Source organism: Phocoena phocoena, chromosome 3, assembly GCF_963924675.1.
Source record: "Phocoena phocoena chromosome 3, mPhoPho1.1, whole genome shotgun sequence".
In the NCBI taxonomy this organism is placed as follows: Eukaryota; Metazoa; Chordata; class Mammalia; order Artiodactyla; family Phocoenidae; genus Phocoena; species Phocoena phocoena.
In genome coordinates, this window is record NC_089221.1 from 170338636 (window position 1) to 170350882 (window position 12247).

At 59.4% G+C, this 12247-nt stretch overlaps 1 protein-coding gene across 1 annotated transcript; it reads left to right on the forward strand.

Annotated features, from left to right (window-relative positions):
* Positions 1-369: 369 nt before the first annotated feature.
* ZBTB7A (zinc finger and BTB domain containing 7A) lies at positions 370-6119 on the forward strand. Its single transcript, XM_065875234.1, has 2 exons — positions 370-1634; positions 5544-6119. The coding sequence occupies exons 1-2, from the start codon at positions 370-372 to the stop codon at positions 6043-6045; spliced, it is 1767 nt and encodes a 588-aa protein (XP_065731306.1). The 3' UTR covers positions 6046-6119.
* Positions 6120-12247: the final 6128 nt, after the last annotated feature.

Consider the following 12247-nt stretch of genomic DNA (forward strand, 5'->3'; position numbering starts at 1 on the left):
GAGGGCATGGGCAGAATCCCGTGCTCAGATTCATTAGGAAACAACTTGTGTTGGGCATTTATTGAGCACTTTCTGTGTGCTCCCACGCCACTTAAAATTGTCCTTTGGACAGGCACTCCCCTCTCTCGTAAAGCGGGGAGGGGGGCCGGTGTTCATCTCTGAAGCACCCAGTTGGGTTTCGCCAACGTCCTCTCACTTTGATGATGCAGAACCAGCCATGGACCATCCTGATGCAGAGCTGGGGAAACCGAGGCTGGGGGGGGAGGGCACTACTTTCTGAGGGCCTCGCAGCCCGGCCAGTTGGCCCGGCCCTCCCTGTCCCTCATGACCGCCCCTTCCTCCCCGGCGCTGCAGGTCTCGGCGCGGAAGATGGCCGGCGGCGTGGACGGCCCCATCGGGATCCCGTTCCCCGACCACAGCAGCGACATTCTGAGCGGACTCAACGAGCAGCGGACGCAGGGCCTGCTGTGCGACGTGGTGATCCTGGTGGAGGGCCGTGAGTTCCCCACGCACCGCTCGGTGCTGGCTGCCTGCAGCCAGTACTTCAAGAAGCTGTTCACGTCGGGTGCCGTGGTGGACCAGCAGAACGTGTACGAGATCGACTTCGTCAGCGCCGAGGCACTCACGGCCCTCATGGATTTCGCCTACACGGCCACGCTCACCGTCAGCACAGCCAACGTGGGCGACATCCTCAGCGCCGCCCGCCTGCTCGAGATCCCCGCCGTGAGCCACGTCTGCGCCGACCTCCTCGACCGGCAGATCCTGGCGGCCGATGCGGGTGCCGATGCCGGCCAGCTGGACCTCGTAGATCAAATTGATCAGCGAAACCTCCTTCGCGCCAAGGAGTACCTCGAGTTCTTCCAGAGCAACCCCATGAACAGCCTGCCCGCCGCCGCCGCCGCCGCCGCCTCGTTCCCATGGTCTGCCTTTGGCGCATCCGACGATGACCTGGACGCCACCAAGGAGGCCGTGGCCGCTGCCGTGGCCGCCGTGGCTGCCGGCGACTGCAATGGCTTGGACTTCTACGGGCCCGGCCCCCCAGCCGAGCGGCCCCCGGCCGGGGACGGGGATGAGGGAGATAGCAACCCAGGTCTGTGGCCGGAGCGGGATGACGACGCCCCCGCTGGGGGCCTCTTCCCACCCCCTGTGGCCCAGCCGTCCACCGCCACACAGAACGGCCACTACGGCCGGGGCGGGGAGGAGGAGGCAGCCTCGCTGTCAGAGGCGGCCCCGGAGCCGGGCGACTCTCCGGGCTTCCTGTCAGGCACGGCCGAGGGCGAGGACGGGGACGGGGCCGACACGGACGGGCTGGCGGCCAGCACGCTGCTGCAGCAGATGATGTCGTCGGTGGGCCGGGCGGGAGCGGCGACGGCGGGGGACAGCGACGAGGAGTCACGGGCGGATGACAAGGGCGTCGTGGACTACTACCTGAAGTACTTCAGCGGTGCCCACGACGGCGACGTCTACCCGGCCTGGTCGCAGAAGGTAGAGAAGAAGATCCGGGCTAAGGCCTTCCAGAAGTGCCCCATCTGCGAGAAGGTCATCCAGGGCGCCGGCAAGCTGCCGCGGCACATCCGGACCCACACAGGCGAGAAGCCCTACGAGTGTAACATCTGCAAGGTCCGATTCACCAGGTGAGCCGGCGCCACCGCGGTGGGGGGTGTGGGGGAGGGGGGTTGCTTCCTGGGGGCCCTTTGCCCCAAAAGCAGCCACACGGGGACCCCCTGCCCCGCCTGCACGAGCACGCTCACACCCTGCCTCTGCGTGCGAAAACAACACCGCGCCCTGCCCTGCAAGGGTGCCTTGTCCATCGGGGCACCCCCGACCCCCATGCGCCTGTCGAGAGAGCCTGGGTGGGCGGTGCCGCGCAGGCCCTAAACAAGGTGACCACAAGAACATAAAGCGTGCCAGGAGGTGCCGACCTGCGTGAGGCTGGAAGGAAGGGCCCAAGGAGTTGCTTTTCTTCCTTTTCCCTGGGTGGTTCTTCTCATCCCGACTGGAGCATTTGGGCCTTGAGAGAGGGTGACAGCCCCACTGGGAGCAGGGAGTTCTGGTCGTTAGGTAACTTTGAAGTCTTCCGTGAGCCCGGGGGACTTGCTTCATTCAGCCAACATTTATGGAGTGCCTGCTGGGTGCCAGGCCCTGTTCTAAAAGTGGAGGGACAAGCCAAAATCCCCATGGGGGCGACGGAGCATGTGCGAGATAAAACCACAGAGCTGATAACACTAGTTGGTGGAAAGTGCCAGGGAGGAAAAGAGCAGAGAACAGGGTCGGGGTGTGGCTGTAGGTGCTGCCTTAAACAGGGAGGCTTCCCCGAGGACTGAGAGCTGAAGGAGAAGGAGGGAGCCGTGGGGAGCGGGAAAGGGAGAGGCAGAGGGAAGAGCCAGTGCAAAGGCCCTGAGGCCAGTTCAGCTTAGGGACTCGCCACAGCCAGTGGAGGGAAAAGGGCACGGGAGCCGTTGGGCTTGGTCCCTGGACAGGAGGAGTTTGAGGCCAGGCTGGGGGGATTTTGCGATCTGGTCTTAAGAGTACCGAGGTGGCAGGCTGGGCCTTGTGGGCCAGCCCAGTGGGAGCGGGGGGCTGGTGTGTGGGGGCCTAGCCAGGCTGGGTGACTCAGCATCACCCCCTACCCTCACCAGCCCCGGGGTTCCCCAAGCCACACCCACCCAGGCCGAAGAAAGAGGCCATTGTCCCAGCTTCCCGGCCCTGCCCTGTGGGGACAGGATCTGGGAGCTGACCCCCGGACCAGCACCTGGGCCCCCTCCCCAGCAAGCCAGGAGAGGAGGGTGTGGCTGGGACTCCAGGGCCCAGGAGTGCCAGGCAGGGGTAAAGGGCACTGGCCGGGAGGCAGGCAGCCTGGTGGGTGGCCTGGCTCCCCCGCTTTGGTGAGATTGGGGTGCCACTGTTCTTAGGGGCCTCCCTCTTTCTCCAGATGTGGAGATGGTGGACTGGGCTGGCTGTGGGTCCTGCCCTCAGGGGTCTTAGAGCCTGGGAGGAGCAGCCTGGTAGAGGCCCAGCAAGCCAGAGCCTGGAGAGGTGACACCTTCCCCCACGCCCCCACCCTCAGCCAGGCTCAGTTTCACCTTCTGGCCTGGAGCTCTCTTGGCCACCCCACCCTCAACCCAGGGCTGATCCTGTTTGCCGTTCTAGGAAACTGAGGCATAGAGAGGGCCACCAGGCCAGGCCTCTTCCTCCCAGGTGCCCACCTGGCTCCTCTCTGCCCCCCAGGGCCCCAGCCCCCGCCCCTCCCTCCAGGCTGGGGAGCCCAGGGGCCCCTCTGAGTCACACTAGAGAGTTGAGTAAGCAGGGCCTGTGGCGGCCGGGGCTATAATTACCCAGGCCGGGGCTTGAAGTGATGAAACTGGGGCTTCCTCCACCCCCACCCCACATTGGGACAGCCCCCAACCCTCTGTGCAACTCAGGGCAAGTCACTTCCCCTCTCTGAGCCTCCAAGCCTCAGCTAGGGACATCTCTGTACAGTGCTAGAACAATCCGAGTCGCTCCTGTTCCCTCCGTGACCTGGCCCCAGGGTCTGAGCGGGACAACTGGGAGACCATGTTAGCCGGCTCCTAGGAGGCGGGGTAGGGGGTGGCGGGAAGTGCCTGGCCATTGCCATCCTCTTTCTGGTAACAGCTCGAGTTAATCCAGGGAGCGATGAGTTTGTTGTGGCCCAGGTTCTGCTGGCTCACGTGGGGTTGTAACGAGGCCAGAGAACAGGCAGGGGGTCTGGTTGCAAAGGGCCAGGTCTTGATCCTCAGAACAGTAAGAAGCCATAGAAGTTAGGCCAAGCAGGGACACCAGCTCTGTGGGAGGTGCCAGAGGGAGGGACTTGGGACTGAAAGAGCCTGGGGAGAGGAGGGTGCAGGCCTTTGTCTCGGGGTTGGGAAAGATTTCCTGGAGGAGGAGGGGCATTTCCAGTGGGGCTTTGAAGGATGAGTAGGAGTTTATTAGTCCTGGCACTGAAGGAGCTCTCAGTCTGGTGGGCATCAGAAGGGAGAGACCCTGAGTGACTCAGTGGAGCATAAGAGTCTGCAGCAAGATGCAGGTCAGATTCTACCCAGAGCTCTGGAGACCCAGGTCCCTGCCCCTGCCTTGTGGATTCCAGGCAGGAATCCACCCCCATCACTATGGACCAGCATAGTACAATAGAAATATCATGTGAGCCACCTCCGTGACTCTAAATTTTCTGGCAGCCACATTTTTAACAAGTGAAAGAAACAGGTGAAAGTAATTTTAATCATATTTTTACATAGTCCATTAGTTCTATTTCAATATGTGATCAATAAGCAAAATTATAAATGAGATATTGTACAGTACATTGAACAAATGAAGTCTTCAGAATCTGGGGTGCCTTTTGCACTTCTTACGCATCTCACCTTGGACCAGCCACATTTCAAGGGCTCAAGGGGACAGAGCAACACCTGGGCCATAGTCTCCCCAGAGCTGATATGGTGACCAGCTTTGTGGGCCAAAGGCCCCAGGCTGAGCCAGGTCCACACAGTTCCCTGTGGGTGAGATGGGCATGGAGGGGCCCTGGAATCACACCCAGTCCCTGTTTTCAGGGCTCACAGTCCAGTCAGGGAGACAGATGAGAAACAAAGGCAGTGGCATGAGGGACCGGGGTTGAGGGAGTCTGGGAGGGCCTCTCTGAGGAGATCACGTTTGGGCTGAAATTCAACTGTGAAGATCTGGGAGGGAAAAAAGTGCTCCAGGTAGCCAGAACAGCATATTTAAAGGCCCTGAGGTAGGTTCCTTGTTATCAGCGTGTTGGGGTGACAGCCAGGAAGCCAGTGTGGCCAGAGCAGAGTGAGGCAGAGGTGAGGGGAGATCTGGCAGGAACTGGGGGTAGGGGGTGGGGTCCCTGGGGTGGGGACTTGGTTACTACTGTGACCAGCTGCCCTGGATTTTCAGTGACTGAGGGGTTTCCCAGGACACAGAACTTTCAGTGCTAAAGCCAGGACAGCTTAACCCTCTCTGTTACCAAATACTCCGGCATTCCTCCTTGTTCCTTGTAGCATTTTCAGCACCTGGAATGGGGTCTGCTATGCAGCAGGTGCTCAGTAAATGCCTGTAGTGTGAAGCCATGCACCTGCCACTGGGCAGAGCCCCAGGTGGGAGGGAGGCCTGTTATCTTCTTCCTCCTATGCATAAGAAAAGGGTTTCAGTGGGACTTCCCTGGTGGTCCAGTGGTTAAGACTCTGCGCTTCCACTGCAGGGGGCGTGGATTTGATTCCCTGGTTGGGGAACTAAGATCCCGCAGTGCGGCCAAAAAAAAACTGGGTTTCAGAGAGGTTCAGCCATTTCCCCGTGGCCACACAGCGAGCGGGGTCCAAGGCCCTTTTCACACCTTCGTGGGTTCCTTGGTGCTGTTCTCAGAATGGGGACCCGCACCCCCTTTCCCCGCAAAACGGGGGCGCCCCCTGCCGCAGCCCACCTTTCCGCGAGGGTCCCGGTTTCCCCGCGCCGAGGCTGGCGGGGACGGGGGGCTTCCATCCTGGGCATGGGCCCGGCCGGGCGCCAGCTGACCCTCGGCCCGTCCACAGGCAGGACAAGCTCAAGGTGCACATGAGGAAGCACACGGGCGAGAAGCCGTACCTGTGCCAGCAGTGCGGGGCGGCATTCGCGCACAACTACGACCTGAAGAACCACATGCGCGTCCACACTGGCCTGCGCCCCTACCAGTGCGACAGCTGCTGCAAGACGTTCGTGCGCTCCGACCACCTGCACAGACACCTCAAGAAGGACGGCTGCAACGGCGTGCCCTCACGCCGCGGCCGCAAGCCCCGGGTGCGGGGTGGCGGGCTTGGGGGGCCCGACCCCGCCCCCGCCCCGGGGGCCCCTGTGCCGCCCGGCGCCCCTGCCCCGCCCGGCTCGCCGGACGCGCGGCGCAATGGCCAGGAGAAGCACTTTAAGGACGAGGACGAGGATGAGGACGAGGCCAGCCCCGACGGCCTGGGCAGGTTGAATGTAGCGGGTGCCGCTGGGGGAGGCGACGGGGGCGCCGGGGCCACCGCCGATGGCAGCTTCGCGGCCGGACTCGCTTGAAAACCAAAAAAAGAGAAAACAGAAACCCGAGAAAGAGAGAGAGAGAGAGCAAATCACCCACCACCCCCAAAAAACACAAAAAAAGAAATCTATCTATATACAGATATCTATATCTATATATATATATATATACAGATATATATATATGAAGCGTCACAGAATCTAGGGTAGTGCTTTTCTCAGATTTTTCTCCTTCATGATGTTCTCTCCCTCCACGGGGACCCTCGCCCCCCCCCAGCCCCGCTTGCCCCCCACCCCGTCGATGGCTTTCGGGGCTCAGCTTGGGGTTTTTGTGGGATACGAGGGTTCTGAGCTCCCCGGGCGCCCCGCGGTTCGGGGTCTGGGGTCCCATCGGAGGCCCAATCAGGGCCCCAGGTCCCGGCAGGGGTGAGGGTGGTCACGGGGGCGTGGGCCGGGGATGGCGGGGGAGGGGGGGGCTTTTCTTTTCCTCACCCTGCCCCGCCCCCGCTGATTTCTAGAGTCTTTTGAGATAAGACCTTAAAAATGATTTGTGTCCGCTGTGAGCGGACGTTAAAACGGCCCCATCCGCACCCCCACCCTCCTTCCTCAGGGCACTTCCGAAGTGGGGGTCTCCCCCTCCGTCTCCCCGCCTGCCTCCCCGCCTCCCGTCCCTGCCTGTGGTCCCCCGGATCTCCTGGCCACCGCGACACAAATCTATTTATTTCCAGGCGTGGAGAAAGGGGAGAAGACGGGGAAGGGGGGGGAGGGCACCAGGGTGACTCCCCAAGGGCCCCCGCCGCCTTCCTTCACGGCACTTACAACCCGGCGGGACCTACGGGCCGCCACTCAGGGCGCCCCTGCCACCCCCGTCTTGGTCCCCCGACCCAGGCCCACCCCAGACCCCATGAGACGTTTGGAGATTCGAAACTTTTTGTCTTCACCCTCTCCCTTTCCCCTAGCCCTGTCCCGATTTTTAAAAGCACTTTTTAGATTTTTTTTTCCTCTTTTCCTCCTTAAAAACAAAATTTATATATAGATATATATATATATATAAAATATACTTTTCCTCAGAGGAGCAGGCGACTGTGGGGTGAGAGAGCCAAGAGCAGAGGGAACGCAGGGTCTCACGGTGGCAGGGATGTGGGGAGCGAGAGTGTCCAGAAGTTCCAATGTCACAAAAGCAATAAAAACAAGATTTTACAAAAATGAAAGGAAAAAAAAAAAAAAACAACAAGACAACCAACCACAAATAGAAGTCTTGGCACTTTGTAACAGAACGGGTACTACACTTTATCTTAATTCTTAATTTAAAAACATGTTTACAAGTTGCAACCAACTTCTATGAAAAGTCAAAAAGACAAAAAAAAAAAATAAGAGCGAGAGAGAGAGAGCGAGAGAGAGAGCGAGAGAGAGCAAACAGAAATTCCTAAAAGTCGATTTATTTTTGTACAAAATAATAAAAAAAGAAACCCACCACAGACGTAGAATCCACTTCTGTTCCCCGAGGTGAGAAGGGGGTCAGGAAGTCACGGGTGAGGGCGAAGCCTTCTGAGGTATTTGTGCTTTACCATGGGGGCTCGCCTTGCAGGCAGGACTGCGGGGTTTTTGTGTTTCTGCCGTGTCCCCCCCCACCCTCGCCCAGCACCTCCCCGCCCCATTCTGTCCCTTTTTGGGTTCTGATTTGGAGACGTCTCCTCACCTGCTAGCCATACAGTGGCCACCCGTGTCCGCGGGGACCCTCCTTACCGACTCCCCAGCTCAGGGATGGGCCCGAGAGAGGGCTGGCCTTCCAACCAGCCGGAGCAATCCCGTCTCCCTGCCCTTGTCCCCCGACCCTTGCTGTCCCCCCCACCCTCCAACATGGCCGCCCTTCCTTGTGGCCACCGAGGAGCTGCCATCTTGGATACACCATCCCCACCGAGGTGGGTGACAGGGGGCCTCACCTCCAGGGCCTTACTCCACCCCCCACTGCACCCCTCTTTTTACTCAAAGGCACTGACTGTAACCTGGGGGCTGGCACCCGCCTCCCCCCAGCCTCTGGCTCCCCAAAGGCCCGGCGTTGACCGAGCCACAGGCCACGGACTGGGGCCAGGGCTGGGGAGGCCGTGTCGCCAGAGGCCGGGGCACCCTCCTCCCCCCCACCCATCCCCCGTCGCATATGCAACCCTAGCGTGGGGCCCTGTAAATAGACGCTCTGCTGAGCGGAGACCCTTCCTCGTCAAAAGCCGGAGGTGCAGGGGGTGTCCCCGCTCCCCGCCTCTAGCTGCTGGCCCGTCACCCCGTGCCCCTTGGTTCTGTGACAGACCCCATCTCTTTCTTGTTTTTAAAGGGAAGCTTTTAAAGAAGGCAACTTTCATCATTGTTTCTACAGGACAGTTTTTTGTTTCCTCCTGCTCCCCCCACCCCTGAGCCCGTCAGCCCCCCAGATGTCTCAGGACCCCCCCTCCTGAGGGGGGTGGCAGGGGAGCCCAGGGCCGGGTGGCCCCGCCCACACCCCAGCATCGTGGGGCGAGCTCTCTCAGAAAACCACCCGTGCAAGCTGAACAGGGAGCTCGAGTGCCCAGGCTAGGGACCTGCACCCCTACCCCACCCCAGCTCCCAGAGAGGTTCCCTGAAGGGACAGCCCTCTCCCCCACTACCCACACACCCCCTCGCAATAAAACCAACTGAAAAATCACAGCTGTCGTCCTGGCCGGGTGGGGGGAGACCAGGCTTGGGGGATTAAGGCCTCTGGGACTACAGCGGGGGCAAGGGCTGAACCCCCGCCGAGCACACTTTAACACAAACCTCCTCGGGAATTGCACTAAACCCCTACCCCTAGCTCTGCGCTCAGCTTCCGCCAGCCTTGCCCACCCACTCCGCCTTAACCCCTCTCCTGCTGCCCACCAGCCCATCCCCGGGGGCCGCAGCGTCTGCATGGGCCCAGAGCCGGGACCCCCGCCCTCCCAGCCCAGGCCCTGCCCCCCAACTCCGCGCAATCACATACTGTATATAGACGTGGATCAATTTTATTTTTATTCTTTAAATTAAGGTCGTGATAAAGTGTTGCCAAAGATACTGCTGAATTCTCGCGTTTCAGGAAACAAACAAACAAAAAAAAAATTTTGAGGGGGAACGTGCTGACTGGTCAGAAAGGACAGAGCAAAAAGTTTTTTTGTTTGGTTGTTTGGGTTTTTTTTTTGTGGTTTCTTTTTTTGGGGTGTTTTTTTTTTTTTTAACTGCCTGGTACAAAAAAAAAAAAGAAAAAAAGAAAAACAGCGAAATTGTTATTTCCATCATCTTGGTGAAGCTGCGTGAATGTGTGTGTGCGCTTGTGTATGAGTGAGGTCCAGGCGGGGGGAACTCCAGGAGGGGGCTCCGGCAGGGGTGGGGGGGAGGGCGTCCTGGGACGACGGCAGTGGGCCAGCAGGATGGTGGGGGCCGGAGCCCTCACCTGGAGCGGTCGCCAGCCTACAGGACCCGGGAGAGAGAGATTAGCACCCTTGCTGCTGCCCCCTGGCTAGCCCCCCACCTTGATCCCCACCCCGCCTTTTGAGATTAGGAGAAAAAAAAAAAAAGGCAAAAAAATACAAACCTTAAAAACCAGTGAATGTAAAGTGCCGGACCAGGCCCAGCCTGACAAGAGTATGAGTCTGGACCTGTGCCCAGCTGGGCTCCCCTGGGCCATACCAAAGTCTGCCCCCCCGTGGGCGACTCGCCCAGGAGACCCCTCATGGCTATCCTGTCTTGTCAGCCTGTTTGTACGTGGCTGTCCCTTTGCTTCCTTCCAAGGGGGAGAGGGTCTTAGGTAGGGGGGAGGGGTCCCCCAGCCCCTTCAAGAGTGTTCTGGGGAGTCTTTGCACTACTGAGACCCATTGTCCGTGGAGGGAACGGCCTCGTGGCATGTGATGGGACAGAAGAGGCAGGGGCTCCTCCAGGACCAAGGCAGTCCAGGCAGCCAGGATTGTAGGCGGCAAGAAATGAGAGAGTGAAAGGAAAAGCAGGAGAAAAAACGTAAAAATCAATAAAAAAAAAAAGCAAAAATCCTATTTTTTGAGAAAGAAAGATATTTATATTTGCAGTTTTATTTTAAAAAAGTTATTTAAGCTGAGGAAGCAGCCTTCCTGGAGTGGGGATGTTGGCTGGCGCAGGACGGGTCAGGGCCTGGGGCTCGGGCACCCCAGGAGCCATAACCTCAGAGTAAGACTAGCTCGCACTAAATATATAGATTTACACGGGGGGTGGGGGGGGCAGGGCAGGAGATGGAGGGGGCTGGGGAGACCTCCATCCCCTGGCTGGGGCTGCCTGAAAGCTGTGGCCAGGGGTCCCAACGCCCAGGGTCCCCCCTGCCCCACCCGGGCCCAGACATGAGGTGCCTTGGACTTTGGGGGGCCAGGCCTGGTGGAGGGGGGCAGGGGTGGCGCCCACCGGGGGCACAGAGCACAGAGCAGACATTCCATAGACTGTATTTGAGAGTCTTTATAAAGTGTGGGAGATTTAAAAAAAAAAAAATTGATAAAAATGCACTTTTGGGGGGTGGGGAGGGAGAAGCTTTAAAAGTAATAAAAGAAACAAAAAAACAAAAACAAAAAGACAAAAGATGATGAAAAACCAGACAAAAAAATCATTTTTCTTGTACATAAAAAAACCACTAAACGCAGCCTGTTACGACCGCTGCTGCCTCATTTGCCTGATTTTGATGTTCTTTGTGTTTTGTTGGGGCGACGAGGGCGGGGGGGGAGGCTGGGGAGCGGGGACGGAGGGTTTGGGGGGCCCCTTCCCTGTGGGCTGGGCCCCTTGTCAACACCACTCCGGGCCCCCCTACTTGGGTTCCAGGGAGAGGACTTCAAACTCAGTCGGACCCTTCCTGCCAGGCCTGGGAGGCAGGGGCGTGGATGCAGTGACCCTGCCTCTGGGCTTCCAGGGTGGGGTGGGTGTCGCCAGCAGTACCAGGCCTGGGGCCCCTACAGAGGAGGTGACCCACACCCCGGGGCATGGGTGGGTGGCACCAGGAAGGGGTCTGAGGGCCGGTGAGGGCGAGGATGGGGGTGGGCAGGGAGAGCCGGCTGGGCAGCCTCCTGCAGGGTTTCTGGAGGCCCTGGGTTGGGGTGGCCTCAGTCTGGGAACATCAAGTCTGCCAGAGGGCCCCAAGGTGCCAGCCCACGCTGGGCCCCACTGACATGACCCAGGATCCAAGCTGGCTGCTTCCACCCACGCTTCCTGGGGGAAGTCAGGCCGGGGTCCCCTCACCGGGGACAGGGGTCTTAGGCTGCAGCCCCACCTCTGGTTTGGGGTCATCATACACAGCCACTTTCAGGGCCCTGGAAGAGCCCTCCTCCTGTCTGTCTCCGTCAGACTGGGGCCAGCGGGTTGGGGTGGGGGTGGGGTGATGGAGGGGCCCCGAGGGGACACAATGGCCACGCCGCGGCCTGGGAGAGGAGGGCCAGCCAGCCTTTGCCAGGAGCTTGGGGAGGATGCAGAGTGGCGGCTCTGGGGGTCCTCCATCAGCAGCAAGGTCACTTGCCTGTCTGTGCTTACACGGACCCAGGTCTCCAACTCGGGCCAGGGTGGGTAGGGGACCAGGGCTTCCACAGCCAGACCCCGAGGGGACCTGAGCCAGCCGAGAGGGAGACTGGAGGCCTTGGATGATGGTGAAGGTTGGTTCTGCAGCCACTCGGCCCACGAGGGCAACTTCGGTTAGGCTCCCATGCCTCCCCCGCTAAGAGAATTCTTGCATATTCGGAGAATTGTGCAACCATCACCTCCATCTAGTTCTAGAACACCCTCATCACCCCACAAAGAAACCCCTTCCCCGCTAGCAGTCACTCCATATCCCCCTCTCCCAGCCCCTGGTGACCTCTAACCCGTCTCTGTGGATTGGCCTGTTCCGGACATGTCATATAAATGGAATCACATACTATGTGGTCTTCTGTCTGGTTTCTCTCACGGACCATCATGTCCTCAAGGTTCATCCACACTGTAGCAAGCATCAGTGCTCCGCTCCTTTTTAAGGCTGAATCGTATTCCACTGGGTGGATGGAACACGTGGTGTGTCCATTCACCTGTCAGTGGACATCTGGGTTTTCCCCAGATGAAAGGGTTGTCTCACAATGACCCTTTCGCTGTTGTGAAGCATGCTGCTGTGAACAGGTGTGTACGAGTGTTTACGTGAGCCTGTTTTCGTTGACCTTGGGGTAGACACCTAAGAGCGGAGTTGCTGGGTCAGATGACAACTCCAGCCCAGGACTCTCCCACCACAGCT

What these genes read in the sequence shown, in the direction of transcription:
- ZBTB7A (XM_065875234.1), top strand. Translation starts at nt 370, where the DNA reads ATGGCCGGCGGCGTGGACGGCCCCATCGGGATCCCGTTCCCCGACCAC. An exon ending in TGCAAGGTCCGATTCACCAG is followed by an intron (nt 1,635 to 5,543) that starts GTGAGCCGGCGC and finishes GCCCGTCCACAG; the next exon opens with GCAGGACAAGCTCAAGGTGC.